General features: G+C 38.0%; 1 protein-coding gene across 12 annotated transcripts in view; it reads right to left on the bottom strand.

Annotated features, from left to right (window-relative positions):
- MCTP1 (multiple C2 and transmembrane domain containing 1) overlaps nucleotides 1–25,101 on the bottom strand; it is a 507,353-nt gene that overhangs the window by 319,012 nt on the left and 163,240 nt on the right. The window contains exon 1 of one of the 12 annotated variants that reach the window (XM_087430036.1): nucleotides 23,578–23,791. The exons of the other annotated variants lie outside the window; for them this stretch is intronic. Coding sequence (XP_087286162.1) covers nucleotides 23,578–23,634 — 57 coding nt within the window. The 5' untranslated portion in view covers nucleotides 23,635–23,791. Of the gene's footprint in view, nucleotides 1–23,577; nucleotides 23,792–25,101 lie in introns of those variants that run through there. 12 annotated transcript variants of the gene reach the window in all.

Below are 25,101 nucleotides of genomic sequence, written 5' to 3'. Positions count from 1 at the left end.
ACATAAAGCATTTAAACTTACTGTATTTTCACATTCCTGAATTTTTGCTAATCCTATTAGTCAAGACCAGTACTCAGAGGAAGAATTCTAATGTGAAGGAAAAACACTGAATGAATAATTGAATTCCAGGCCCCAAACTGTACCATACACTCTATGTATGACCTTTGGCAACTCAATCGTTCTGGACGGTTTTTTTTAATTCAATAAAATAGGGCTTCTAAGACTTCCTTTGCCTACCTTACAACTATTATGAGGTTCAAATGAAATACTGTATGGGAAAATACTTTGGAAACTATTAAGCCTTATGTAAACTTAAAATACGCTACTCCAACATAGATTGAAATAAAAATAAATGGAAGGGTGGGGATAAAAGATTTCCATGTAGGGGCGTTTGTGTGGGAATTTTCTCTTCTTTCTTTATGCCTCTTATTATTGCAGAGCTTCCTGCTATCCTGGACAATTTATTCCTCCTTTTACCTGACCTCAGGGATGACTCCAAACAGGGTCTTCAGAGGACAAGGAGAGTAATATGCTCTAGAGTTTCTTTGACGCTCTCTTCTTAAAAAGTCCATAGCTCCTTGACCTCAGTGCTGGTCCACTCAACAATGTCTCCAGTTCCCATCCCAAACCATTGCGTCCAGGACCACCCCCTTCACTGGGACCCAGGGGCTCAGAGGCTCCAGGCATTCTGGTGACAAGCATATGCACATAAGAGTCGAGTTAAGATTATTACCTGAAATATTTCAGAAATCTCAGTTGAGTCCATTTTGCACCCTAAGTTTTACTATCAGAACCTTATCTTCAGCAGACCAAAGTGAAAAGAAGAGAAGAGAGGACAGGAGACTAGAGGTGAACAAGAGCTGATGTGCAGGGTGGTGACAGTACTCATGGGATGGGGTGAGAGAAGAGTAAGCATAAGGACCCTATTTCTAGTCAGCTTTCTTTTATCATTTGGAATAAAACTCCTCACACTTTCTCAAAAGGCAAGGGAGAAGGGAAATTGAGAGACTTCTATTCTGTGAACTCAAGATGGAGGGAAACCTAGTCAGAAGCAACAAATTAAGGGCAGTGCAAAAGGAAGTAGGGAGCTTAACCCTAGGATCTTTTTTTGTGTGTGTGTGAGGAAGATCAGCCCTGAGCTAACATCCATGCTAATCCTCCTGTTTCTTTTTTTTTTTTTTGCTGAGGAAGACCGGCTCTGAGCTAACATCTATTGCCAATCTTCCTCCTTTTTTTCTCCCCAAAGCCCCAGTAGATAGTTGTATGTCATAGTTGCACATCCTTCTAGTTGCTGTATGTGGGACGCGGCCTCAGCATGGCCGGAGAAGCGGTGTGTCGGTGTGTGCCCAGGATCCGAACCCGGGCCGCCAGCAGCGGAGCGCGTGCACTTAACCGCTAAGCCACGGGGCTGGCCCCACCCTAGGGTCTTTGATGAGACAGAAAAGAGACATTCAAGACGTTAGTTTGAAAATAAGAAGTGTGTTTAGCAGGCCACAGGTCCTAAGCCCCTGGCTATTCACTAAACCAGCTCTCCACTCTCCTTAGCACCCCATTCTCTAGAGCCATCAGCCACATTCCTCTCCCCTCTCTCATCTTTGTCTCTTTGGAACATCTACTCCAGGTTCCTGAAGCTGCAGGGGTGCCTAATCTGCCTGCTACCCAAGGGAAGGGAGGAAGGAAGAACCCGCCCCCGTGAGCAGGGCGTTTCTGGCATTCCAGATGACCACCTTCTGCAGAGCTGTTAGACACTCAGCAGCATACGTTTAATAATTGGTGGGTTAAATAGATCTGTGGGCTTCTCTAGGCGGTTGACTACTATTCATAAAATTATTTCTGTTGGAAAGTGCACTCCAACTTCTAATAAACAACCTTGCAGGGCATAATTTACTCCTAATAATTCGAGAAGGCTGAAAAAGTAAAAGAATAAATTGCCACATCGGCAGGTGTATCAAAGATTAGACATAGAAAAAAAGCTCTAATATGAGTCTTTTTCCTCTTTGAAATAATTAAAAAATCATTGTCCTCTGTTGGTAGATTATGGGTCTGCCCAAACTGACTTTGTTCTATGCAGAATTCCAGACAATATACTAAAACAGAATTTAAAGAAGAATCTACCCTCAAACCTATGTTTGTTTCTCCACTCTTAATTCCCAGCAAACAGTCATCAGGCCTGTTAGCCCTTCTCATCATTTGGCAACTCCATTCAGCCATGATGGGGACTTGCTGGTCATGGAAGATGGGTTGATGTGGATATAGCCTCATTGACTCTCTGACATCGTTCTTTTTCGGTTTTATGCCCAGTACAGAAACAGAAAAGACTGAAAAAGCGGGGGCTGAATGAATACAAAAGGGGAATAACTATTGATGAAAGAGATAAATCAGGGAAAAACATAATAACTGAAGAGTATTCTTAAAAATGGAGGAAGGTTTTCAAAGTCATATAAGTAAAAGATTCCCTCAGTCTGTCTTTATACATGGCCTTTCTGCTTCCAGGGCACGTCCAATGCACTTCCATATCAATTTTCACAACTCCTCTTCAAGATGGTTTTTAATAACCAACGTTTATCAAGTGCTTTCTTTGTGGAAGGCACTGTGTTAAGTGCTTGGCATTCGCTGTCTCCTTTGAAACTCACGACAGCACCAGGAGGCAGTTTTATGGTGATTATTGTTTGACACATGAGGACACTGAGTCATACAGAGGCGAATGTGCCTCAGGTTAAACAGCTACAAGGTGGGGGGTGGGGGCTAGGCTTCAATCACAGGCTGACTGCAGAGCCTGTTTACTTCCTCATTATATTAGCTCGGTTTTCTAAGGAAAAACTCGAGGTTCAGAGAGGTGATGTTACTTACTCCAGCTAGTAGTTAGCAACTTCAAACTTAACAATGAGAAGCAAAGCAATCAACAGACACGAGATTTGGATTCAAGAATGACCATTTCCACTAATTTGATCAACGAATGGGGTTTGGTCACAGCATTGACTCAGTATTAAATTCTTTACAATAACTGATTTTTTTCAGCCTCTGATGTTTTTTATAGCAATAAAACTTCACTCAAGCAAGATTTTAGAGAATCCATGTGTGGCCTTTATGTTTTTTACTGAAGAATATATTTTGGGGAAAAAAATTAGATGCTGGGAAAACCTATTACAGTTAATGCCTTGATGTATTGTGGCTTATTTGGGTTCAGACTTTATTCTGACTTTCCACTCTCGGTTGGTAGTCAACTCCTGGTTGGTAATATCTCTATCTTTAGGCTCAGAGCAGTGTGCAGTCTGGTTAAAGCTACAAGAAAAAGAGCTTCATAGTTTCTTCCCCATGCTCAGATTCAGCTTCCTTTATATATGTGAAAATCAGACAAGCAGCAAGAACAAGATTAAGAGGTTGGTGTTTTGCAGCCATCCAAGAATCTCCTCAGCAAAAGATGGGTCAAAGGAACTGACAGTCCCCACAGAACCTTCTGGCATCTGTATTATTTATTTTCAGTAGTTATAAATTCTCTCCAAGCCATAAAAATCCACCCACATTCAAATAGGCATACAGAAATAATTCCAATGTGCACTGCAAACGGTAATGACTGTCAGGATAATATTTTCTTATTATTTCTGGGTCCAGGAATTGATCTTTAAAAAGAACTTTCCTTGCATAATTTTCAAAAAGTTTCCCTAACATCCACAGAGAAATGAACTCTCCTACAGATGAAGAAAGATGTGCATACGGGTGATCCTGTGGAATATGACTGCACTGGGAAAGCTGGCCCTCCCACACTTAAATACCAGAGCTCAGGGATCTTTAAATTTTCATTTTTGTCTCTATTTCACCTTCATTATACTCTTTCTCTCCTGTGAAATCTGTTTCTATTACAGTGAATTCATCAGTGGTGCTGATGCGGCCATTCATTCTTTTAAAGAAAAGCTAAGCTACAGGACTCCCACCTTCTCTACCAGAATCAAAAAATTATTCATTAGTACAGAATTAATTCCAGATGAAGCCTCACTTTTGGAGCTAGGACACAAGGACACATTCATTTAATCTGTATTTTTAAAGAGAAGATAAAAAAGATTTTTCAATGCAGGATGTTCACTTATGACCACTTCATTTTTTATCATAGAATGTTTACCTCTAGCATCTTCTAAAGAGTAACCCAGAAAAAGGTGTTATCTCAGCCCAATTATAACAAGGCAAATAACTCCACAGCCAACCTACCCCACTTATTCCCATTTTCCAGTGGGAGACAGGGAGATGGAGATGCAGGGAAGACTGTGAATAACAACAAAACATCACAGCAGATAAAATTGTGTAAACATCTGCTTTAGCACTAAATGTGTGAATAGCTCATATTCTAACTACAACATGTGTCTTAAAGTCTAATTATTAGAAAATTAAAGTTCCCAGCAATTGTTTATATACACATGCACTCTACATACTATAGGGTTAAGCAGATAACCCACTACAAATGGAATTGATAATGAAGCAAAACTCATGGCAATTTATATCAGAATAGCTGCAACTGACAAACACAATCAATTAAAAATGACACTAATGATACACTAACACTAATACTCAATCTAGAAATTTGTGGAAACTCACTCTTTTTTGTGCGGAAGATCGGCCCTGAGCTAACATCTGCCAATCCTCCTCTTTTTTTTTTTTTTTTTTTTTTGCTGAGGAAGACTGGCCCTGGGCTAACACCCATGGGCCAGTTTTTTTTGTGAGGAAGATCGGCCCTGAGCTAACATCTGCCAATCCTCCTCTTTTTTTTTTTTTTTTTTGCTGAGGAAGACTGGCCCTGGGCTAACACCCATGTCCATCTTCCTCCACTTTATATGGGACATCGTCACAGCTAGGCTTGACAAGCAGTGCGTCAGTGCGTGCCCAGGATCCGAACTGGCGAACCCCAGGCTGCCGCAGCTGAATGCATGCACTTAACTGCTTGTGCCACTGGGCCAGCCCCGAAACTCTTACTCTTTATGTGTGTACAGGAGCTACACGATGCTGTGGTGTGACAGCTGGACTTCTTGGGATTCTACTGATTTTGTATCCTCAGAATCTGGTAACATAGAAACATGCTAATTTTATTTACAAATACTAAATTTTAGTATTCTCTTAACATATCATTTAGTAGGTTGTTAGTAAATACCCCATATGTGCACATAAAAATGAATGTCATTTGACTCTAAGAACAAAAACAACCATCTGGTACTTTGGATGAATTCTCAGTCTGTGAGGAGAATGTTCAAGGCCCATCGGGGGTTCTATGAACCGAGAAACTCTAAGGTAGAGCTATATACAAAGGTCCATAGCTGCACTAGTATGACACATAAGAATGGAATATGGAACCATCCATGGAACTTTCCTTCAAAATGCGACTGGACATTTACTAAACTAACAGGCAACCATCTTCAGAGAAGATGAGATTTTACCGAGTTAATAGAGTTGACCAAAAGATTCAATAATTTTGTTAATTGTTGAGATGTTGATGAAGCTGAGTATGACCATTTCAAAAAAGACTTTGACAATTGCCATTTAAATAGCTGATCAATGAAAAGTTATATTTTTTCAATCCTGATTTAATTCATCTTTCATAACATCTTTGAATATAGTGCCATTTTTCTGCTCAAAAATCTTAAATATTTCACAAATCCTATATAACAAGAAGATAAGTAAATTTTGCCAATTCATTTGAAATTTATATAAAGTGGACCTATATCTGAAAATATGATCAATTAACACTAATTCAATGCACAGAAAAGGAAACCATCAACAAAATGAAAAGGTAACCTACTGAATGGAAGAAAATATTTGCAAATCATATCTCTGATAAGGAGTTAATACCCAAAATATATAAATAACTCATACAACTCAAAACACAAAAAAACACAACACAAAAAAACAAACAATCCGATTAAAAAATGGACAAAAGATCTGAATAGACATTTTTCCAAAGAAGACATAGAGATGGCCAACAGGTATATGAAAAGATGCTCAACATCACTAATCATCAGGAAATGCAAATCAAAACCACAGTGAGATATCACCTTATAGCTGTTGGAATGGCTGTTATCAAAAAGACAAGAAATAATAAGTGTTGGCGAGAATGTGGAGAAAAGGAAACCCTTGTGCACTGTTGGTGGGAATGTACATTGGTGCAGCCACTATGGAAAACAGTATGGAGGTTCCTCAAAAAATTAAAAATAGAACTGCTATATGATCTGGCAATTCCACTTCTGGGTATTTATCCAAAGAAAATGAAAACCCTAACTCAAAAAGATATACACACCCCCATGTTCACTGCAGCATTATTTACTATTGTAAATAGTAAATTTACAAAAAAAATATAGTAAATTTACAAAAAAAAAAAAAAAGCCAAGATATGGAAACAACCTAAGTGTCCATCACTGAATGAATGGATAAAGAAAATGTGTTATATGTATACAATGGAATATTATTAAGCCATAAAAAAAGAATGAAATTTTGTCATTTGCAACAACAAGGATGGACCTTGAGGGCGTTATGCTAAGTGAAATAAGTCAGACAGAGAAAGACAAATACCATATGATCTCACTTATATGTGGAACCTAAAAAAAAACAAAAAGTCCATAGATACAGAGAGCAGATTGGTGGTTGCCAGAGTTGGGGGGTAGGGTATGGGTGAAATGGGTGAAGGGAGTCAAAAGATACAAACTCCCAGTTATATGATAAAAAAGTCATGGAGATATAATGTACAGCATGGTGACTATAGTTAATAATACACTATTGCATATTTGAAAGAACCTAAGAGAGCAAATCTTAAAAGTCCTCATCACAAGAAAAAAAAATTTTGTAACTATGGATGGTGACGAATGTTAACTAGATTTATTGTGGTGATCATTTTGCAATATATACACATTTTGAATCATTACATTGTACACCTGCACCTAATATAATGTTATATATCAATTATACTTCAATAAAAAAAGAAAGAAAAACTAACTCAAGAAGAACTGGAAAACTTGAACATTACTAAAACTATTTAAGAAATGTAATCAATAGCTAAAATCTTCCTATATCTAAGAAATCATTGCATTGTTATACAAATTATTCCAGAGTATAAAAAAATTATCAATTCTTTATTTGAGGTTAATACTTTAATACTAAAATTTGACAAAAGGATTACAAGAAAGGAAAAAATACTGGCCAATTTCACTCACAAACATATATGCAAAAATTCCAAACAAAATATTAGCAAACTAAATCCAGCAATGTATATGAATGATAAAATGCTATGACCAATATGCATTTATCCCACGAATTCAAAGGTGAGTTACCATCAGAAAATCAACTCAACAATCAGTAAATTAAAGGGAAAATTCATATGATCCTCTCGAAAGATATAGGAAAATCATTTGATAAAATTTAATACCAATTAATTTTTTAAAAATTCTAGCAAGCCAGCAATAGAAGAGAACTCTCTTAATCTGATAAAAGTAATTAACAAATATCATTGTACTTCATGGTAAAACATTACAAGCTTTCCCTTTGAGGTCGAGAAAAAGACACGATGCCCACTATCATCACTTCAATTCAACATTTTACTGGAGGTCCTGACCATAGCAGTAAAAATGAAAATGAAATACAAAATATATAATCTAGAAAGAAGAAAATAAAATCGGCATTATTCATAGATTATCTCTATAGAAAATTCAAAAGCATTTACAAATAACATATAAAAATTAATAACTTGCTGCAAATAAAATTGCTATACAAAAATAAAGGTATATTTACTATTAACTTATAAAATATATTTACATATATTTCAAAATATTTAAAATATATATTTTGCTGGAATAAACTTTAAATATCTTTTTCTTAGGCTCAATTTAAAAAATAAAGCATTAAATTAATTTGCTTTTTCAATAAATTCTTTTTGTGAAAGACAGAGACAATTATTCTATTCTATTAAATTTATTATTATTCTATTCAAATCAAGCTAAAATGAATAATACGTTCAGCAAGACTGGAAAATGAACTGAGCCCCCTTTTTTTTTTTTGTGAGGAAGATCAGCCCTGAGCTAACATCCATGCCAATTCTCCTCTTTTTGCTGAGGAGGACTGGCCCTGAGCTAACATCCTGCCCACCTTCCTCTGCTTTATGTGGGACGCCGCCACAGCATGGCCTGACAAGGGGTGCATTGGTACTCGCCCGGGATCTGAACCCCGGGCCGCTAGCAGTGGAGCACGTGCACTTAAGTGCTACGCCATGGGGCCGGCCCCAAGAACTGAGCCACATTTGACAGTAAGTTTCTCAAAGACAGAGCTAATGTCTTGGATAGGTTTCCCCTAAGAAATATCCAATGAGAGAAAATGGATTTAATTCATAGCAGAGAGAGAAAAAGTATGTTGATAGAAGAGGAAAATAAACATTTAATTCTAAGGAACAGCAAATGTAGGAATTTGGCTACAATTACTTTTAAAGAGGAAATGAAAACAAAACAAAAAGACAGGAGGGTCCAGTTTAGTATGTCAACAGCCTCAATGGCAGGTGGGAGTTCCACAGGCCCTTGCAGCTTTATGGGTTAATTTTCTTTAGTGTCTAGCATTCTGGGGACACTTGGTGAATGTCAAGCCTTCCACTGCCTGATCGGCCGGGATCTGTTTTCTACTAAGTTGACTTTCTTGGTGCCAGTTTGCATTACTATGGTTGTCACAACTAGGTCAAAAAATAAAGCTTCTCTGCCTAATTAAACACCAAGCTAACACACTTTGGCAGTCGTTTCTATTTTGAAATTTATGTTTACTGTATTTAGTCTATTCTCTCCAATCTTACAGCACAGGGTCTGCAAAAGGAATTGTAAAAATTTTACATATTTGCACATAAGAATATTTAATATCAGTAGTAGCACTTTATAGCTAAAAGCAAATAAGACTTAGGAGAAGATCAAGAGAGACACAGCAGGTAACTTTTCTGTCTTTTTTTCTGCGAGAAACTGAAACAACAGAACAGTCTGTGCTACATACATAATTAAAACAGATGTTCTCAATCTTAATTTTCATATCTAATTTTGACAGCCAAAGAAATGTGCTTGTCTTTTGTATAGTCACCTATTTTCTCTCAAATGTGTCCTATTTTTCTCCTCGCCCACTATGATTGCTCAGAAACAATGAGGGGGTGTGATGGAGGGATTCACGCAATAGCAGAGTTCCATGCTATTATTGGTAGATCAGTGAATGGGAATGGGTATAATAGAAACTGACCATAAAATCATTTTAAAGTCTACATAGTACAAGCATTATTACACACTTCTAACTTTGCAGATTACAGTTTTTACTGCTTTGTGAGGTCTTCCCTGACAGAAGCCAAACTCATCGCATCAAATGATAAAGGAAATGCTAACAGGGACCTTCCCTCAACCAATCCAGTCTTTGAAAGCATAGGCTTTTTTTTTTTTTTTTTAACAGAATAACATATATGGAAGTATGCTACATTTTGATGACACCGGCCAGGTGACTTCCCTGCCAGGGTGAAATCTGATATGCTTGTCTGTGTATATATCTGAAAATACAAAGCCCATGCAGGAACAGCAAAGGCTCTTTGCTCCTCCATATTGGGAGGGCTTCAGACAAAAACAAAAGACCATCCCTTCCTGTAAGTGGTCCCACCAGCCTTGAAACCACAAACCTTAGGAACCACGAAGAGGGAACTGTCTTCCTGTTCCCTGTGGTGGAGTTCGTCATTTTCACATCCACGTCAAAAGCACTCTCTGATTGGCACCTCAGTTCTCCTCTTGCACATCTGCCAATACCACATCCATGAAAGGCCCACTAGGGCCTGTAATCACAAGCCAGCTCGGCTCTCATGATCCTCTGAATCCCAGCCTTGCTTTTCACCCAGAGGAGGGAACAGGTGCTGGAGCAACGCTGCTGGAAGCGTGCCTGCTTTCCACTGCCTACAGCACCAAAGCCCTTCGATGACTCTTGACAGCAAGGCCTGCTCCAGCCTCCTCTAGTTCCCTTCTCCTCTGTTGAGGGGGACTTTAATCCTGAAGCACAGATTGGGGAGTACCTTTAGGGAGCGCCAAACCTCTCAGCATCCACAGTAACTCTGGTTCCTTCATAATTACTCTTGGATCCTCTGACAACTACTTCAAATCCAGTCCATTTTGAGCCCACTCTGGATGATGGTGTCATTCTCCTCAGGGAAGCCCAGCATGGTCTGATCCCAATCCAAGCACTGCCACCATCTCTTCTGCCTTGGGAGTTGTCCTGTACTGCCATGGCCCAGGGAGTGGGACCTCACCACCTACCCACAAGGCTTTGGCCATGTTCAAGGCAGGGTCACCAAGGCCAGGCTGGCTGCAGGAGAGAGGACTAGGCTGGCCGGAGTTAAGGCTTGTGACTTCACGCAGCATTAGTCCCATCCCCCTAGAAGTGAATGCAGAAGTTGAAACCACAAAATCTAAGGGGCAGATAAAGCTCATTCTCATGGGCTGTACTGGAGGGGTGTGACCTGTTCAAGGTGGCTTGGGGGTGGAGTGTGGAAGGGGAACATGCTGACATCTCTTACAGGGGAGATGGCAATGTCTTGGTTCGAGGGAAGTTCCGTGGGTTGTTCCAGGAGATGAACCTATTCCCAAGGAAAGGAGGCAGGGAATCAGAACCAAGCCGAATAAACTGGAACATAGGATAAGAGCGGGAAGAGCGCTCATCTCTGCAGAGAAATGTTGAACACAGCAGACTGAAGCAGAAATGCATACATAGAGCATGCTCAGTGAAGGCTCAACAGAAAGGTTGTGGGCCAGGTGAGTCCACACTAACCTGGGGCTTACCTACAACTCACCAAATCCAGAGCTGAAGGCAGCACATGCAGCCCACCAGCTGGTCTCTAAAGTCCTGCCTGGCTTGATAGTCACTGGTTAGGAAACAGAGTGGATCTGAATCTCCTGGAGACCTTTTGTGCCAAATACCATACTGGGTATTTTGTGTATGTTTTCTCTAATTACTCTACACATCTCCAGTCTCTTAAAAGTCACTTTCTCAGAGTTGACTTCCCTGAGTCCATAATCTAAATTAACTTCACCTATTGTACTCTATATCATCTTATACTTTATCTAATGTCACTTATATAGCTTACGATTTGATATTCATGAAAGTGATTAAAGCTCCTTGTTAGCAGACATTGTGTTCATTTTATCTGCTAAATGTGTCCCCATAGTATCTGGCACACAGGCTCTCAAAAAATATTTTTGCACCCTGAATGCATGAAAAGGAATGCACTAAAGCAATCTGTGAACTGCACGTGAGCTAGAGAGGCCCCTGTGGGTTCAAAGTTTCACTCTATGGAATTGTGGCCGCTGCACAGACTAACGTATTTGAAAATCAGAATGACATCCATGATCACATAAATGAGATTATCTTAAATAAAAGTTAACACTGACTAGATTTTTATTAAAATCTGGTAATCATATGAGAAATTAGTTTTGTATTTTACTTCTCTGCTAGACTTCCAAGAAAACAGGATAGGTAGAAATATGTACAGGTGAAAGTCCATCTATTTGTGCTCTTCTCCAGCATTTCCATATAGGGGAACGGCTAGAGAAATTTTTAACAGGTCCATGAGATAAATAAGTCTTCCTTTAGAGTAAACAAATTTAACTGATAAACAGGTTTCTTAGCTATTGGACTTCTCAGAGACTCTAACTATTCATTACAATTCTTCTGTGTGTGTGTGTGTGTGTGTGTGTGTGTGCACGCGTGCATGTGTGTGTTGTGGTTGGGGGTTGGTTGGCATATTGATGCTGAGCATATTTGGCTTTGGTTCTGGAGGCGCCAATGGACCCCATTCTCCTCTCCCCATCTAGAACCGAGTTGGACAAGTTGCTCTTGTGTTCCAGTAAAATCAGTACCAAGAAGCAGTCTGTCAGTTCTGTAGTACATTGAATCCTACCCTTCTAACCCTAGTTGGATAAAGCCTGAACAAAACAAATTACATAAGGCTGAGGAAATATAAACAAGAGCTTGTAAACAAGATTCCAATCAATCACCCTACTGTCAAATTTACCCTGTGTGGTCCAGGCTTTTTCAATTTTTGCCGAAGACTGTCTCACATGAATTGATTGTTCCACAGATCACTAGACTAGTCTATGCTTGAATTATTATAGCTTGACAGGGCTTGGGCATCCATCAGGTGAGAAAACAGGCAACATGAGGAGACCACTTTACACTCCACATCAAAACCTCGTTCCAAAGAAGCTATTTTTACTCTCATTTTACGAGAGGAAAACCAAAGCCCAGAGATGTCAAATAATGTTCTCAAAGTCACTTTATATGTGGTGGGATTTAGATTTGAACCCAGGTCTTCCAGCTCCAAATCTGGACTCCACTCACCAGCTGTTTTCATATGATGTATTGAGAGACTCTTTCTCAAGCCCTGTGCCACCCAGCCCGTTCTGCTCCTTGTTATTGCTCGTCACACTACCCCATGGTCACATCACAGCTCACAGGTCTTTCTTTCACCAGCCCAGCTATCCTGTACAGCTGAGCCATCCTCCTTTTCAGGGAGCTGCCCCAGCTCCACACCACGAGTCCTCCTAATTCTCTCTTAGTCTTGGGGGAGAGAGGAGTCAAGCCCATATCATGGCACTTGCCAAAGCTATTCCTTGGCTGTTCAGCAGGATCTCAGCCTCCTCACTTCGTTGGTTTTCTCTTTGTCCAGACTCATGGCTCAACTTCTATCTGCTGCTGAGGCTTGGTTGGGAGCCTTTGGCTCAGGACTGAGGGCACCCATTCATGGCTGCATTTTGTGATTATTCTCTGACTTCCCCCACTCCCCACCCTGCCTCCTTAACCTCACTGAGAGTATAGCGTGGGGAAGTGGCTGATCACCGCCCTGACTTGACTCACAGTGCAGGGTGTTCTGTGAGTTCTCCTGCAAAGATCCTTCATTCACCTATATCTGCCCAAATGGTTACTCCTACGCTCCAAAGTTGTCCCCAAGTGCCCTCTTGGTCCTAGGACAGCTCTACCAATAGACCAGGGCCTCTCTGCTGTCTTTCAATAGGCAGGTGCTCGGTTACACAGAAGATCTCATGGCTGCAAAGTTATGGAAGAAGATGACAGTGCTGTGAGGTGGAGCATACTAGATGTGCCACAAGGTAGCAAAGTTGTAGGTGGAAAGGGAAGAATGAGAAATGAACAGGAGCTCATGTGCATCCCCTTTGGTTTTCCCTGCCCTGGTTGTTGGCATCATCCAGCCAGAAACCCGAACATTCCTTCTCACTCACACCTGTGGTCGGCCACCAAATACCAGAGGGGTCAGATCCAGACTAGATCTGTGGCACCCATCCCCGCTTCCACTCCCACATTCCTGCTTCTGTTTCCATAGTTGTTTTTGCCAGACTGATTAAGAGCCTCCAAATGGGTTTCCCTGACTTGGGGATCATTCCTCTCAAACCTTCCCCCTCAAAGCCTTCAAAATTCCAATTACAACATCCACCTCCTTGAAACTCTTTCTTGGTGCGCCAAGTTTTCTTAGGTTGGAGTGCACATTAGGAATCACCTGGGTGCTTTTCTCAAAATTTACATTCTTGAGCTCTACCCATCATTTAATGAATCAGAATCTCTTGGACGTAGGGCCTGGGTACATATAGTTGAGAAAGATTCCTGGTGAATCTGACGTACCATCCACTTGAAGAATCATTGCTCTACAAGGTGAAGGCCAAACTCCTTAGCATGGCATTGAAAGACCTTCATGAGCTGACCTGGGTCAACCTGCCTCATCAGCCATTCCCCTCTTTCCACCTTAGACTCCAAAGATACTGGGTTTTTGTTTTTGTTTTTGTTTTTTCTTAAACCAGTTTCCTAAACTGTTATACTGAGCCATGCCTCTGTGCCTGTGCTTAAGAAGCATTTCTCTGATATCTTCCCTATCTCCCACTTCAGATGTCCATCACTCCTGGCCCTGAACTTCCATTGTTTCTTGATCAAACCAGTTCAGAGATACAGTATCTTAGGTGGTTCCGACATTATTGAATGAAGTGAAAATCTCAAAGTCAAAATTATCCTTAAAAAATTCCTTAAATCTTTCATAAAGTAAACAGTTTGCTCTAAACAACCTTGACAGTAATGTGTGCGTGTGCGTGTGTGTGTGTGTAGAATATAACTATACTGTACTGGTGCTTAAACACTAGTTACACTCACTAGTGCACATTATGGCCTAGTGGGGACAGAGATCCCAAGGGAAGCACAAATTCACATGTCCCAATCCATCCTCTTTCCAGGACATGCAGTCACTGAGGGGAATGTTTAATCTGTGTTTCCCAAGACTGTTCCATGATGGGAGTAGGTGATATTTTGAAAATGGATTTGGGTTAGAGAATATTAAACAAACCCCTCTTTTAAAGCTTTTAAGGTGTTTGTCTTTCACCTCTAGTGTGAATATTCAAAAGGGGAATATAATATTCCACATTTCCCAAAGTTATTTGATTATAGAATCCTGTTTTCACAGAACTAGCATTCCAAAGAATACTCGGGGAAAAAATCTGCCTTCCTCATTCCCCACTGCAGTTGCAAATGAGAAGCCAAATGAAACGCAATCTTTGCTGGTTCTTATCAAAAAAAAAAGGAGGGCAGACCACATTACCCGGTGTGGCCTGCACCTGGGCCATCTTCTAAAGAGAACTTCCACCTGGAGATGTAGAGAACCCTGCCACCTTGAGTGCTGCTGCCTGCGTGTGGCCACCCAGCCTCTGAAGGAGCCACCGAGAGAGGCAATGGGGCTGCATTACTACTTTGATGACAAAAGCACAGTTATTAGTATAGAGCATCACTTAGTAATGGTTGCCATTTATTTAGTTAAATGATTTCTATAGATGTGTACATTGTTTACTAATACAATAATTTGCATTTATGGAGTTTTCTGTCAGTTTGATGTATGCATTTGTTTTGAGGATCTGGAAAGTTGGAGAGGGTGGAAAAGTATAACCAGTCTTAGATATGCACGAGTGGTTAACTGTGGACCTATCTCTGTAATTACAAGTGCAACTGAGGTGCCAGGTGGATAGAATAGAGGTAAACTTTCAGGTGTTAGGAAAAGCTTCCATGTAGAATCTGTGGTTAAAATATGCCCTTCCAAAAAATACAGTAAAAAAAAATGTTTAGTGGCCAAAATGAAATTAGGCCACGCTTAAATTGATTTACGCTGTGCACAATTAACATTTTAATAAGAAGTGCAAATCCAATACACCATTTGAGTACTAAATTCAGACAATGATGCTCTCATTGATGTGGTAAAAAGACTGTAGAGTTGGATGTTAGGAACCCCATGTTCAGCTTGGCTCTGTCGGGAGCTGGGTGTGTATAACCTTGGAAAAGTCATTTAATTTGCCTGTGCCAGAATATTTTTCATTTGCAAAATGAGAGAGTTGAGCTAGTTGATCTCTAAGGCACCTTTTAATTCCAAAATTTTGTGAATATGAATTACATGCTACCCAGGTAAAAGAAGGAATCATGGAAGTTTTATAGCGGGTACAATGCTTTGAACTACTTTGACTTATTGAACTGTACTTTTTAAATAAAACTGAAGTTTAGTTTTTAGTTAATTTTCTCTTTAATGTTTGTTTAAAAAAATTTCAACTAAAATAGTAAAAGGTGATAGTAATCTTTTATGAAAATGTACAAAAATAATCAACACAATGAGGAAGAGGTCAGGCTATAATGAGAAAAGTATTTTTATGCAGCAAATATAGTTTTCAGACAGCTGATTTCTGAAAAAAATCATATTAGTGCCCATTATATATAAAACACCCAAATGGGGACTCTGCTTTTTGTTGTAAAGCACTTGCCATGTAGGATCCAAGAATAGGACTATTTTCCCAATAGATTTGTTTTCATTGCCTAAAACAATGAATATATTCATTACATTTTGACCCTAATACTTAGTTGTGTTTGATCAAGTGTTTTTATAGGAAAGTTTTCCTCCCTTGGAAAATTTGAACAATAAGAATATTAATATCATCTCTTGAAAGTGACTATAAGAAGTAATATTCCTGTCAATATCAGTGGCATCCTGGTACTAGTTTGGATACCTCTGGAATTGCAATATACTTTTCAAAAACTCTTGAACATTAATATACTGTGTAATTTATCAATGATTTAAAACAGGTAATAAGGCTACAAAGTCTTCTTATGTCTAGTGTATTAATGATTCTTTGTAGCTATTTACACATTTAGAGTACACATTTGCCATGAGGCATTCATTCATTCATCTGTCTATCTATCTATCTATCTATTTATCTAAATACCTATCTATAGCATGAACATTTCTCAAACTGCATGCATGTGCTTAGCAAAAGTTTTTCAGCCACTTTGGCTAGATAACCTTGGAAGTAATTGTTTCAGAATTGATTTCAAGATCCACAGCAACCACTGAATTAAAAAAAAAATTAAAAATAGGAAAAGAATCCTATTCTAAAATAATTCCTAGTCTCTGGAAAATGTGAGAGGGACTAAAGGATGAATCCTTCATTTGAGGGATGTTGAAACTGAAGCCCAGCTTGTAAGATGTAGAATTCAGGTCTGTTGTTAGCCAGGGTAACACTTTCCACTGATCACTGACATGGAGCATGCTATTTCTAAGGTAGAAAAATCATCCCCAGAAAACAGTAAGCCACAGGAATCAAATTCAATTCAAGTAACACAAGACACCCATACACCAAGGAATAGAACATATACCCGTTATACATAAAACGCCCAAATGGGGGCTCTGCCCTTTGTTGTAAAGCACCTGCCATGTAGGATTCAAGAACGGGACTATATTCCCAATAGATTTGTGGACATATGCTATTGTGTTTAGGACCAGGGAAAAGAAAATCCATCCAAGGAGTTTGTGCTGATTGGAATGTTTTTCTTTTCTTTTCCTTTTTTTATTTTGTTTTTAATGATTACTTTGGGTCAAGGCCAAATGTATAATTTTCCCAATAGAGTTGCTTCCATTGTCTAAAACTTGGATATATTATGAGTTTGATCAAGTGTTTTTACAGGAAAGTTTTCTGTGTTTTCCCCCCTTGAAAGGCTTGAAACAATAACCAACTTAATACCCTCTCTTGAAATCTGCAGCATTTCCAAACCCAAGCCCTTATTCACTACTCTCACAATTGACTGATTAGGCCAAATAAATTTTGGTTCCCAGACTTCTTAGTTTGAGGTGTCTAATGAAATTTTGTGGAAAAAACAAAGCTTCTGTTGCAAGATTGAAAGAAATATATATTTTTGTAATCAACCATTTAAAAATGATTTTCAAAATTATGTTTCTTTTCTTTGATACTCTGCCTCAATTGTTTCTTCTGCATTTTGTTTATTTTTTTCACAATAAATTCTAAAATAGTCCAACTTCGACAATTTCCATTGTGTTCAAATTTATTTTGATCTTTTAATTTTATTATCTAATTTCTCTCTCTGCACAGGTATAATGTATATAAATTATATATGTATATATCTGCACATATTTAGTCTTTACACCAAAGGAGTAAAGCAATTACTGTTCCTATGTGTAATTAAAGAAAATCTAATATGATATAGTGGGAAAGGCTTGTGGCAAGAAAAGACTTATAGCTATGTCAGTTCCACACTGAAAACCATCAGATGATAACGTATGAGATGAACTGAGGTAAACTCTTTCACATCTCACACTTCATCCCCTTGTGCCCACAGGCTCAGTGACAGTCTGGTCCCAATCCAGTCAGAGGTACATGAGTCATGACTCAGAGCAGATCTAGATATGCTCCAGTTTATCCCTACCATCCATCCATCCATCCTTCCATCTATCCATCCATCCATTCATCCATCCATCCATCCATCCATCCATCCATCCATCCATCCATCCATCTATCCAGCCAGCCAGCTCACTTGCCATAAATCCTTACTGAGTGTCTACTGTGTATTGGGCACTATACTAGCACTAAGGGTGTACAACATTGTGAAGCAAGTTCTTGTTTGCAAGACCTGACAAACACGAAAGTTTGAAAACTACCCCAGAATTTAAAGCATAATATGTGGAGTCTCTGGAGAAAGCAGATCCAAATAGATCTAGTTGCATAATGGACCTAAATTCCTTGTACCATTCATTCAATGTGCTCCTTCCCCTAAATAATGACTTTCATCAGGAAATTGTTAGGGAGTGTACACAGAAAAGTAGACATGACATTAATCTTCCCTCAAAACATGAAAATTCCCACAAGTTTTCCTGCAACTACATAAGTTGACTGTGTACACGTTGAAAAATATTTCTCTCTCAAAAAAAGGAAATTTTTTCACATTGCCAAAGACTATGATTACCTAGGAGAACTCTCAGTTATATCTGCTCATTCCAGACACATTTTACATTATTACTAGCCTCGTTTTACATAAATTCTCAAATAACTTCAGTATATGTCTTGTTCATAAAGCCTGGGTTTCACTAAGAATGAGAATGTTGGAGTCTTCAAAATGATTAAATGTAGTAACATTCAAAAGATTTATTTTCCTTCTGTAGCACTTTACAGCAGTCATTTCATATTACGGGATCAAGGGATTCTAACTGGAGGCAGTATAGAATGTAGTTAAGAGCTCTGGCTCTGAAGCCTGACTGCCTAGGTTCAATTCTCATCATTCTACTACCATTTGTGGAATGTGGAGAATAAGTCACTTAATTTCTCTATACTTCAGTTTCTCCATCTGTAAAAAAGGGAATAGTAATAATAGTGCCCAAATCTCATAGGTTGTTTTAAGAAATAAATTAGATAGTTCATAAAAAGCTATCATACAGCCTGCCTGAAATGTTAGTCACTATTATTATTTTCATCTTGGAGAGAAACACTTGTAGCCTGGAGATTTGGAAATTGATTTGTTATATTTGGGTAGGTTGTAAATTTCCATGAATAAATATTACTAATCCCATCCCACTAGTGAAATGACTCAAGCAAAGGGAGACCAAGTGACTAATTTGAGTATTTCTACTAAATTAAGATGGAATTAAAATCCAACAAACCATCTCCAAAGCTTTCTTCCTTGGGCTTCTCTCAAGGGGATGTTTATTACAAACCTTGGCACTTATAACAATAGCTAATCTATGGACTCTTTGACTGAGTTCAACGTGCTTCACCCACCTTAATGTTCACAGGATTGCTAATCAATATTTACCAAGCACCTATGGGATGTATGGGATGGCTGTCTGGCATTAAAGTGTTTTCTCAACTTTGTAGATAGGGAAACAAAATCAAAAGAAGATAAGGGCTTCAACTGTTACCTCTAAAGCCGCAGGAGAGGTCAATCTTACAAAGAAATGTTGATTCCTCTCACCACATTCTTATAGCCCAGGACTTTCTCTTTAGACCCCACACTATCTCATTGCATTTATATTTAGCAAAGTTTTTTAACACCCTTACCTATTTATCTCATCTGTTTTCCTTGGTCTCCTAATGGTTATACAGGAGAATCACATAGTTCTTGGAATCAAAGTAAACATGAACTTTATTACAAAGCAGGGCTAGGATTTGTTCATAAGGTAGCGTGATGATACATTTCATTTATTTATTGAAGCTATAAGTTGGTGCACAGGATACGAAGATAGTATATACCTTTCATAAGAGTTACTTTTTTTTTTTTTTGTGAGGAAGACCAGCCTTAAGCTAACATCCATGCCAATCCTCCTCTTCTTGCTGAGGAAGACCGGCCCTGAGCTAACATCTATTGCCAATCCTCCTCCTTCTTTTCCCTTTTTTTCTCCCCAAAGCCCCAGTAGATAGTTGTATGTCATAGTTGCACATCCTTCTAGTTTCTATATGTGGGACGTCTCCTCAGCATGGCCGGACAAGGGGTGCATCCTTGCGCGCCCGGGATCCGAACCCGGGCCGCTAGTAGTGGAGCGTGCACACTTAACCACTAAGCCACGGGGCCGGCCCCAGAGTTACATTTTTTATTCAAAGAAATAGTGACCACGTTTTGAATTCTTAGGAATAAGGAATAACCTTTATTAATACCACCAAAACAAAAACCTTTTAATTAATCCGTCTTCTAATCTTAGTGTTAAGAGGTTTTAAAAAACATTTTTCTTTATAAATCTATTGTGTTCGTTAGCATAGTAGGACATATGTCATTAACTTCTGTAATTATGAAAAGTTATCCTTCTCCCATCTTATCTCCCTGAAAAAGAGTAGCGTTCCATAAACATAAAATAGCCATATCAGTCTTAGCAGAAATGGTTGAAGGTTCATTGGTTGTTTAAATTTTCCTAATCTCTTTTTAAGGGTAAGCTTTTGGGGAATCTCTTTATGCTAAGCATTTTCAACAAACATATCAAAACAATCTACCATACTATGTCCACTTTTAAAAGCTACAAAATCTACCCCTATCCATTAAGCACGTTTACTTTTATGATTCAATTCCCCAGAGTAAGGGCTTGGACCTTACTAGAGTTAAGAGATTGCAAGAGTCAGATGTTATAGTTTGATAATCATTCCACAAATCCACGCCCCATTAAAATAGATCCAACAGAGAATTCTCAGCCCACAAAACCTGTAGACGAGGCAATATGTCTTCTGTGAAATATTCTCCAAGGATGTAGTTTCCTATAAAGATGTTCATCAACATTTGAAAAATATTATTTATTTTTTTTTAAATGCTTACCAGTAGGACTCAAGAAACAGCTGGTCTTCTGATCAACTTCTAGCTAACTGGGAAGATGGAAAGACCCAGTTTAGGTCTTGACTCAGATACTAGCTGAGTGAAGCTGGCAGCTTTCTTAACCTTCTGTACCTTAATTCCCTTCTTTGTAAAATGAGAAGGTATGAGGTGACATCTAAGTTCTTCTCTGAATACATAATTTTGTATATCTTACTTTGTGATAGTGATATCTACAAGCCCTGTGGAGTTCACAAGGACTCTCACACCCACAGTCTCATGTGATCTTCATAACTGATTTTCAGAAGTAGGTGGGAGAGTTATCACTACTTATTTTTCCCAATATTGTGCTGCTTTTGATATCCAGCGGAATTCACCAGAGACAGTCAGATCTCAACCACTATCCAGAAAGAGTTAGTTTTCAGGAGTCACAATGAATATTTTATAAAAAAAAAAATTTCTCCCTATTCTAGTTCCTCATCACGAACCCTTCAAAGCCTTACTTAAAGGAAAAATCTTTAAAAAGAAAGAAAAAATGTCATGCTATATGCTTCTGCTGATGCAGTCCCCAACTGAGGGAAATCACGTTGATTTTTAGGTTGAAAATAAAATTTAATTGCCATTTGATGAATATTTTTTGAGTGAGGATGAGTTTCCTTGAGCTATTTGAAATTTTAAAACAGCACTGGGGCTTAGGTAAAATTGGTTTTTATTTTTTATCTTTGGAGCTTATGTTTTCAAAATATTTTTATACAAATTGGAAATGAACAAGTAAAATAATTTACAAAAAGGAGACTCAGTACTAACAAGAAATATTCTAAATCCAGAGTGGAATTCTAGTATCTCTGATGTCTTTTCAGCTCCTTTACTTCAGGAAAACACAAAAACAATTTCTCAGAACTATGTCTAACACTTTATGGTTAATAAAATACAACAACATATGTGATACTATTTCATTGTTGCGTAATCCTGTAAGGTAGATAAGGTTGTACCAATCAAGCTCCCAATTATTCTTCATCTCAGAGGTCAAGGAATTTCCCTAATAATTGAAATCCACAGGTTATCTAAAAGACTCATTTTAGCAATTATATATAACCTATTGCTGACTTCTTTCCTCATCAAAATCACTATGAGAGGTGAGAAATAGAAATATTGCACCATTTACATTTGCTCATTTTACTTCTCTCTCCTTCCCCACTCCCCACACCACTTCTGCAAATGCAAAGAAGCAGGAAAATAGCCAAAAGATGGAGAAAATAGAAGGAGAGACGAGATGCCTCAATAATCTAATCAGGTAATTACCAGTTGGCTGTACAATGTCGTAAATAATTAAGTCTTTATTTGAAACAGAGCATATCACTAAAACTTGATTTTTCCACATTTTGTTAGTCTGAGTTTTCATTCATAACAACAGTTTGTATGGCCATTATAATCCATAATTAAGAATCTGAAACAATGCAAAGTGCAGTGAGACATGCTTTTGTCTTGATGTAGATGTATTACATTCTATTCTTTTTTATTGACATTTATTAATTCACATATAGCATAAGGAAGAATTCTCAAGCAGAATTCTTAACTAACCAGAGTAGCTGCCTCCCTGTCCAGGCAAAAAAGTGAAGTTAATACATATCTAGTATCACGATATTCTATTTATAAAATTTTGTATTCTAATTTTTGGGGATATGTACCTTTTCACAATGCAGGGTCCCAAAGGTTGTCATAGTGCTAAGTCATTTTCTTTAGCGTTTTTCTTTTCCAATTAGAAATACTGTCTTCAAATATGTTTGGAAGTTGAGCTAATTTTAATTTTCCCTTCAAAGCAGAGGAACACTGCATGCCTTCCATTAGTTCATTAAGGCTTCGACCTTTGCAAAAATGCAAGTTATTGAATATATCTAATGAAAAGTAATTTCCATGTTGTACTTAGAATCTAGCAATTTTGTAATGGGTATAATTTTGAATAGAAATGAAACAATCTCTAAGCATGATACTGAGTCAGTTAAGAAGACAGAAAGTATTCTAATGCCAACTGTTATTAAACATACAAAAATGCCTCATTTGTTAATATCTTATAAATTTACAGCTATAGCTTTCAAAAATCAAATTAATTTTTTCCACCTCAAAACAATTCAAAGGCCTTAAATGTCCAAAGTTATGTGACACCAGACATGACCTTTAACTCTGATGTGATGTCATTTCTTCAATCAATGAAAAACCAAGGCAACATTCCTGCCTTTCACCCCAACCTCTCAGCAGCAAGCTTAAAGAATTTGAAAAACAAACCTCTCCTTCACTTCTCTATCCACAGATTTCTCTATCCATACAATTTACGTATGAGTGTCTCCAACAGCAGCTGAGGAAGCGGGCTTTTGATAAACTCATACACATTTTAAAACAAATTAATCAGAAGTTTATAAATATGGTGACTATTCACTTAAATATAAAGCCAAATATGAAAGAGCAGGAGACTTTCACTACTTTTCAACTTTAAACTTTCTAATAATTTCTAAGACCACTTTTTATTTCAATGGAGAAATATGGTTGTTGAGCTATAATTATTTAGAATAAAATCCAAGCATAATCATATGAATTTTATGAATGTTTCACCTTTAACCGAGATCATAGAGTAGCAAAAAGAAAAAAAATCCTCATACTACTTAATCCTCAAAAAAAAAAGAAAACTAAAATGATATAAAACTACTAAAGTGTTTCCACTTCTCAGGCATTATATTTTTTATAAAAAACTATCATAAAAGGAATAACAATCTATTAAATTAAGTATCTTGCAAATGGATTGTACTGTAAGTTTAAAATTACTTGCATTAGAATCTCAAATGCCACCTTTAATACCCTGTGAGAAGGCATTTTCTGAGACATAATCATACGCTGAAACTACCATGTTAATTCAAGGCTGCCACAATACCGAGTAAACTAAAATGTAGAACTTACCTTATTATAAATAAATGGCAAATTGCAGGCACTTTTCAGCTTGCAGCTATCTAGCATAGTTGATTAGAAATAAACAAAACATCTTTCACTCCAGGGAGAGAACTGCATATTCAGACTTGGCTTTCTTTACTGAAATCCCGGCAAGGCAGAGAGGCTCTTCACCTCCAAGGGCTAGTTAACAGCCTCTTTGCAGAGAGCACTTGCTGCTCTGAACTGCAGCGACTTAGAAGGAAAGTAAGAGGAACCCGTGATGTTTAAATACCGTTGCTTCACATTCACAGGATATGACTCAACTCTCTCTCAAACCAGGAGGGGTAGAGTTTCTCCTCACAAAACAGTTAGATTACATAACAAACATCACATTTGGGGTCCTAAAATGTTTACAAACTAAAAATTAAAAATTTCACCTGCTAAATCAAACGTACATTTTCAGTGATTAACCTCTTCCCTGTGGCAGAAACTGCAAATGGAAATGAAAATAACAGCACGGCACCCAGAAAAACTATTCTGCTTGCTCTCTGCAGTGAAGTAATTTAATGTTATTAAATGTGTGTGAACTTGCCAATATCTCCCTGACACAGATATAAAAACAGGCACTCTAAAGTCACTAACATTCTCATCGGTGCAAAAACTATGTATAGAATAAAACTCTATTTGAACATGCAAGAAGAGGCAATTCTATACAGCACAACAGAATCTCCTTCACTAAGCAGAGAATGGAAATAGATCTTTGTGGTTTGCAATTGCTAATTCCCACAGCAATCCTGTCCTACGCTGTCATCACTTTGTGCTGCTCGCTCTGCCTACCTCTCCAACTCCGAGCCCTCCTGTATCTGTTTCGTGAACATTTCTCAAGGAACACGACTAATGACACAACTCCTCTACTAATGTGGCAATTTTCTGTGCATTCTCCACCACTGGCTATCTCTTAACTCTGAGCTGTATTAAGCTTGATCACACATTGAATTATTATATTTGGACACCTCAGTCAATAAATATTATAGACTGAGATCCTTGGAGAAAAATCTACTACAAAAATTCGACTGCCATCACCATCATCAAGGACAAAAAGATGAAAAAAACACGTCAATAATAGCAAATAGATTGAAACTATCTAGACCAGGACCGTTCAATAGAAATATAAGATGAGCCACATATGTAATGTTAAACAATTTAGTGGTCACGTTACAAAAGTAAAAAGAAATGTAAAATTAATTTTAATGTTTATCCCAATATATCTAAAATATTATCATTTCAATATGTAATCAGTACAAAAATTACTTAAATATTTTACAATTTTTGTACTAGTGTTAGAGATCTGATGTGTATTTTACATCTACAGAACATTTTAATTTGAACTAGCTACATTCCAATGCTCAAGCCATACATGGCTAGTGGCTACTATACTGGACAGCATAAGTCTAGAGTTTGAGGTTCATTCTTAGTCCTCAGTTTGCAGCTCATATGTTCTCTCTTCAAAGAGGTCCTCCCTTATTACCTCACCTGAAACGACCTTCCTCAGTT

The sequence above is a fragment of the Ceratotherium simum genome, chromosome 4 (genome assembly GCF_057802395.1).
Source record: "Ceratotherium simum simum isolate JZ-2026a chromosome 4, ASM5780239v1, whole genome shotgun sequence".
NCBI classification, from domain to species: domain Eukaryota; kingdom Metazoa; phylum Chordata; class Mammalia; order Perissodactyla; family Rhinocerotidae; genus Ceratotherium; species Ceratotherium simum.
This window is presented reverse-complemented; position numbering and strand designations above follow the sequence as displayed.